Raw genomic sequence first — 6,361 nt, 5'->3', positions numbered from 1 at the left:
TGTTCCTTTATGGGTTGAGAGAATTCTCCCACTTCTTAAACTCTTGTATCACCTGGAAAAATGCATCGTCACAAAGCTGATAACATGCAGGGCTCTCATTCTGAGCTCAGGAAAAGTTAGCGTTTTAGAGACGTTGTCACAGGACACTGATGCTATACATGAACATGAATGATGATCTTATTTAATATGATGCATTGCTGTAGATACAACCACCCAACAATATATAAGTAAGTATAGCAGGAGTATTCATCCAAAAACATCCTCTTACTGCACAATGAGTACTTTTCATACTTTATGTACATTTTGCTGATTATACTTTTACTCTTTTGACTGCAGAACATTAACTTCTAATGGAGTATATTCAAAGTGGCATTAGTACTTTCATTTAAGGATCTAAATACTTCCACCATGTATTTCTCTAACAGCTAAAGTTACCAATTACCTTTCAGATTAAGATTTTACCTTAAAACAAACATATGAGAAGCATATTTGAAACCCAACATTATGTGAAAAATGTAGCGATTGGTTTACAATCTATTTTTTTTGCGGGGATCCTTGTCATGTTTGCTAACAACTCTTGATGAGAGAAAAGTTAAGTGAAAAGAGATTTTTGTATCAAAACTTTATTTTTCTTCTTTCCTGAAACATCAATCATCTCACAAACCCCCAGATGTGTCTTGTGGTAGCAAGAACACTATAGCTCCACATTAACCAGCTACAACAATATTCATTTAATATATTGTAGCAAATCAGTCACAGGGAACATTTTACTGCTGAGCAGTATATTTACTTTGACGCTAAGAACATTTTGATTATTATGCTTCTATAGGATTTATTTAAATGCAGGACTTTGACTCGTAATTGAATATTTAAAGGATCTGAGTGCTTCTTCCACCACCACCTGGGGATTAATTCTGCCACAGGAATGTATTCATCAGAGTGAGCAGAAACCTAACAGCTGGTTCTTTGAGAAATCTCTCTTTGCCTTGAAATTGGTGTCTTTTTTCCGCATTTACAACTTTTTACAGTTCATTTGGATATATCCACTGACATGCAACCCAATATCATCAACAAACAAAGTTATTTTAATCAAATGAAATAAATAATTATTGTCCTCTCACCCACTGAGAAACTGGGCAAGACTGAAAAACAGAGGCCTCTCCAGGAGTGTAACCTGTAGGACTGGCCCAGCAGGATGGCTGAGGGATTGTTACATTGGAGGAAACTAGGAGTGTACATGTTTGTCAGGATGGTGACGATACTGGCAGTCTTTTGTGGATTGTGAGCTATTTGTTTCAGAAAAATTATCATTAGACTTTCCAAGAAATTTTTGTTTTACAGGCGGTAATTTAATGCCACAGTCCAGCAGTATATCTCCTTACAGCCAGGCGCAGCTCATCTCTGCCTGCTATATCTCTCCTTCAGACTGCCATGCATCAATTATTTCTAACTGAAAGTTTTAAAGGTGGCTCTGTTTACACTTATATACACACTACAAGGAGAGTCAGTCGCACGCTGTATAGGATCGGGGTGTTACTGGGGTCTAACAAAACCTCTGACTCCCTCCAGGTTGCGTTTTCCCACTTGATCAGCATGTGTAAAGTGAATGCTTAAAATAGAAATTGCGTGATATTTTTAAAAATGTCTTCGTCTACTGTAAGGAGTGGAGGAAGTCTGTCAACATGTAACAAGGTCTTTACTATTACACTTTGCTCCATCAATAAACCAAGCTGACGTCTTGCTGCCAAAATGTGACCCATCTTTTTTATTTTGAGGACATATGCAGACACTCAAAAATAATCCTGAAGGTGGGAAAGATGTTAGCTCTGAAGTATACAGTTTTTGTTCTGCTGCTTAGAAACAGTGTGTCCAACAACAGAGTAACACAACAATGACTTGAGCAGCTTCAACAAGCAGGGTTATACGTTTTTTTGTTACATTTCTTTCAGCCAACCCCCTTTTTTTGATTATTGTTGAAATTATCATTTCAAAATGTCCACTCCTCTTGGATTTACAAACTTTTGGATGTGCTTTGAAATTGTTACAATTGCCTGCATGATAGCTTCCCGTAAAACAGGTGGAACATGTCACAGACTAAAGAGTTAGCTGTCCAGGCTTTAACCTTTACTTTACCTCAGACTGTTGCTTGGTAATGCACATAAAGGACATGGGCATGCTTATAAACTCCTTGACTTTTCCTTAAGGGGAAAGGAAAAGACAACATCTTAAAACCTTGTTGCAAACAAAAGTATTACCATATTAACGAAATTGTACATTTTCAGTGCATTTATTATTTCCTGAAATTCATAAGATAATTGATTTTAGTAAAAACAACTTCAGTTCATCGTGCCCTAATGGCCCTTCATAATCCATATCACTGGGCTATGCCAGCAAAATCCAGGGTAAAGTAGCAGCCACTAGTGCCAGTATAGTAAATGCTGACAGTAAAACGAGCAGGCATCGCGCAGTTGTGCAAATCCTTCGCCTTCGCCTGCGCCGGGGTTGAACCACAGTCATCACAACGCTGAGCGCATCGTATTCGGCCATGGGTCGCCCTTGAGCGCTTATGATAAAGATCTGAGATGCGGTATGGCTGGGGCTGATCAACCTCTGTCGACGGAATCGATCAGACACTCCCTTAAAGCAGCGAGCAATCCGGTTAACGTCTCCCGGTAAAGTGTCCCTGGAGTCGCCCCGCGCGCGCTGGACCTGTCTCGGAGGCGGAGGGAGAGGTACCTCGAGGGTCTGCCCTTCACCTGGATCCTTGTCCGTCGTGACGGCCACGGGCGCTTCCTGTTGTTTCCTGATGAATGTAAGATGTCGGCAGATGGGGCAAACAATAGTGTCTCTGATGTTTCCATTGCTGTTGATGCTGACCAGCGTTTTGACCAGACAGTCGTGGCAGAATACGTGTCCGCAGCTCAGGGTCCTCTCCGTGCCCGACAGACACTCATAGCACACTGGACACTCTCGCGCGTCCTCCTGGCTGTCTTCCTTATAAAATGCCATTGAAGGAAAATCAACCACTGCAGCAGGAGATTAAAAGTCGATTCCTGCATAAGTGTAGCGTGAATTCCCTGAGCGCATGACTTTATCTTGCTGAGGGTGGAGGCGAGAGCTGCGCCTTGTAAAACAGGGCCAGCCACCTCTGGCTGCCAGTGACTTCACTGATTGGTTTCCCTGCGCATTACTGTCAGTTCATGTGGACGAGCTGGTTCATGTGTTATGTTCTACAGCACTATATGCTACACCGACATTCCTGAAATATCAGCAAAACTAGCACATCTGACCAATTGGCGATCACCTATCAACCTACATTACAAGAACGACTTAATGTAAGTTGTTAAACATAAATTCGACTAAATTTAATCAAGATTTGTGTAATTCATATACCGACTTTAATAAAGTTGGTTGAACTTTTTGTTGTTGTTGTTGTGCCTTTTCACATTTCTCAAATTTAAGTCTAATGAAGTTACTGTTACTTAGTGTGCCCAACTCAAAATATCAACTTCACTAAACTCAAAGAAATGTTGTTTTTTTGAGTTACCCCAATTTCAAATGCATCAGATAAATAATGTAGGCCTTTTTTCCAGTGTTTTCCATGAGTTTCTTAAATGAGGGTAATGATCATTTATATTATATTGTAGTCTATTGATAGCTCATATATAGTATGAAATATGGAATAGTGTAACAGAAAAAATAAGCTACTAGACGATCAAAAATGTAAGTAATAATAATGATGACAGACTAAACATGCAGTTGTGTAATACAACTGAGAAAAGAAGGGCACATGTAGCTCTAATATTGTCCATAAACAATAGAAAAGTAAAAGAATATTATGGAAGCCTGGTCTGTCTTCTTCGTGCCTGTCCCTGTGTGGCGGTCTCTGGCAAGCATGCGCCACCTCGTGGTCACTGTCTTGCACTCAAAAAGGAGGTGCGGCTGATTCTAGTAGCTGTATTTCTACAGCAGCCCTGCCCAGATCTGACGTCAACGTGGTTTTACGTCAGAACGCACGTCTGTCGGGCGTCACGCGGCGGTTCCGGGAGACGCGTTGGCAATTTCCTAAACATCATTCGAGGCAGGAGAGAGGCGTGTGCTGTGTGTGTGTGTGTGTGTGTGTGTGTGCGCGCGCGCGTGGTGTTGGATGTGACACCGGCTGGAAGGCGACCCCCCCGCCCCCCCCGAAACAGAAGATAGCTGGACGCCGATTTGACATGAGCAGGTACTGAGTTTAACTTCAAAAATACGCCGTTTTTAAATGTGTGAGCTGTGTGTGAGTCCAGCTGTCGTGTTCAGCTGCTGCTTTCTGTGTAATCAACGTTGCCGAGAGAGCAGCGCGAGCTCGATTTAAATGCCTAATAATCGCTTTGATTATTGCTTCATATGATATTCAATTTCACTTTTTTTTGTGTCATGTGGAATCCCGTGTTTTGTTTTTTTTAACAGCATGAAGCATAGCACACTGTCGATCATCGCACATTGATGGTGCTGTTTATTAGCTAACGGACCGAAATGACAAGCTTCCGCTGGTCGGAGACATTTAAACTGGGGACTGCTTTTATTTTGCGTAAAATGTGTGTATTTCCTGGAAATGATGTGTGATACGTGTCACTTGTCATTTTTGTAGTAAATCGTCCTTCTGTTGATCACTTGATGATCAACAATATGACTGTTTTGAACCTCTAACATTTCTTACATGTTCTTTAAAATGTATGACAAGGGACCAACACATGGGGCCAGGTCAGAGGAGCTCTGCCACCACACCCCGTCGAGCTGGTTATTATTCCCATTAGAGCAAACCAGCAGGACTACAAAGAGGCATTTTGACTCACCCCCTCTCACAGGCCCCGTTATTAAAAAAAAATGTGACTACATGAGTGTCAGCAACTCTTTAGGAAGCACCATAGTCATCAGCAACAAAAGAAGATGTAGAGACAAGAATGTGGGAAAGGGAACTTTCTCTCCGCTTCCTTCCGCTGTCTGTACAGTAGCTTCCAGATGTCACCACCTCCTGCTGCCTGACCTGGTGTTTTTAACAACAAACGCAATCCAGGGGGGTCAAACTGACACCAAAGGGTGCTGAAATGAGAGACGGGAACCGAGTCTAGGCTCTTGACCTGTTGCGTGATGTAACTGAGCCACTCGCATGTCTTAAATATGTGAAATAGCTTTGGTAGCTCCTGGTCTCCAGTTTGACTTCGTGATTTCCAAAGTAGTGTGCTGCTGACTCATAGCGGGTACATTGTTGATGACGCCATCTCTGAGGAATGTTTAAAAGGGGAAGAACAGGCGGTCCTGCCTCTGTGTCTCCATTCTTCTGAGTCTAGACCGTAAATACAAACTGCCGTGAACTGTCGAGAGTAGTTTGCTTGACCCTCAGTCCAGCGGAGGGGTTTCCTGTATCCGCTGTCCTCTGGTTGTCTGACCCATCTGCAGGAAATCCCTGAAGATCTCTTGTTCGGATTATGAATGTTCCTGAAGCCACAGCAATGGGAGCTGTGTTCAACCCACACAGAACACACACACAGACACACACACACACCACGGGTCGTTCCAGATGTGTTGAATCATTTCCTGAACCTCATTAGCTCACCAGAAAAGAGGAACAGCCATTTTAGTGAAGTGGTATTTCTGCAAACAGGATGGAAGAACTTTAGAACCGGTTCTACAACAGACGGCTTAATTCACATGGACCGCCTTTAATGAATTAGTAATGTTGACGTCACATGAGTTGAGCTGCAAGGTTAGGAATTTAATGAGGTTTAATATAGGGGGCACACTGCTACTGAGCGTGTCTCGATGGCTACTCGGTCAGTTTATCATAACTCGGCTTCTAAATAATCCGAGGATATGGTCGGTGATTCATGAGTAACTGAGGATGTAATGACCCAGATACCACAGGATGACGTGACCGAGCTGCCTTTGTTTGTCCCTTTTGAGTAAAGAGAGATCCGTTATCTTCTTGAGGAACGAGGGGAATGTTTTAATCTGGATTTGGTTTGTTCAGCGCTGAGATAAGAGGGCATGATCCTACATGCCAAAGGAGACGTATAGTGAAAGTGTTGTACCGTGTTTTGAGTCACCTGCTAGTTTTATCTTTTCACTGCTCGATGCTTGTTGTTGTTTTAACCTCACGAGCGCTTTCGTGTGTGTACTTTTGTGGTCAAATGAAACTGCTGTGAGAGTAACAAGTCTCTTTTAATCCTCAGGGTGCCCTGACATGGAAAAAGAGATGATTCCCAAATTTACGTCAAAGGATGACGAAGTTGATTACTGGAAGTCCCAAGCCCTCAAATATAAGAAAAGGTAGGTCGTGTGATTTACTTCTTATATCAAAAGTCTGAATGTTCACATATAT

At 42.2% G+C, this 6,361-nt stretch overlaps 2 protein-coding genes across 3 annotated transcripts in view; one reads left to right on the top strand and one right to left on the bottom strand.

Moving 5' to 3' along the window:
* Positions 1-637: 637 nt before the first annotated feature.
* LOC116394529 (RING finger protein 222) lies at positions 638-3,659 on the bottom strand. Its single transcript, XM_031867677.1, has one exon. The coding sequence runs from the start codon at positions 3,007-3,009 to the stop codon at positions 2,383-2,385; it is 627 nt and encodes a 208-aa protein (XP_031723537.1). The 5' UTR covers positions 3,010-3,659; the 3' UTR covers positions 638-2,382.
* The window catches only part of ndel1b (nudE neurodevelopment protein 1-like 1b), a 15,320-nt gene continuing 10,792 nt past the window's right edge, over positions 1,834-6,361 (top strand). Inside the window, exons 1-2 of one of the 2 annotated variants that reach the window (XM_031867676.1) lie at positions 1,834-2,812; positions 6,213-6,309. In XM_031867676.1, coding sequence (XP_031723536.1) covers positions 6,224-6,309 — 86 coding nt within the window. In that variant the 5' untranslated portion in view covers positions 1,834-2,812; positions 6,213-6,223. Of the gene's footprint in view, positions 2,813-4,162; positions 4,226-6,212; positions 6,310-6,361 lie in introns of those variants that run through there. The other variant, XM_031867675.1, reaches the window with a different exon arrangement.

The sequence above is a fragment of the Anarrhichthys ocellatus genome, unplaced genomic scaffold (genome assembly GCF_004355925.1).
Source record: "Anarrhichthys ocellatus isolate YVR2014 unplaced genomic scaffold, GSC_Weel_1.0 scaffold40, whole genome shotgun sequence".
Taxonomy (NCBI): Eukaryota; Metazoa; Chordata; class Actinopteri; order Perciformes; family Anarhichadidae; genus Anarrhichthys; species Anarrhichthys ocellatus.
The sequence above is the reverse complement of the archived record's forward strand: the minus strand, read 5'-3'. Positions and strand labels throughout refer to the sequence as shown.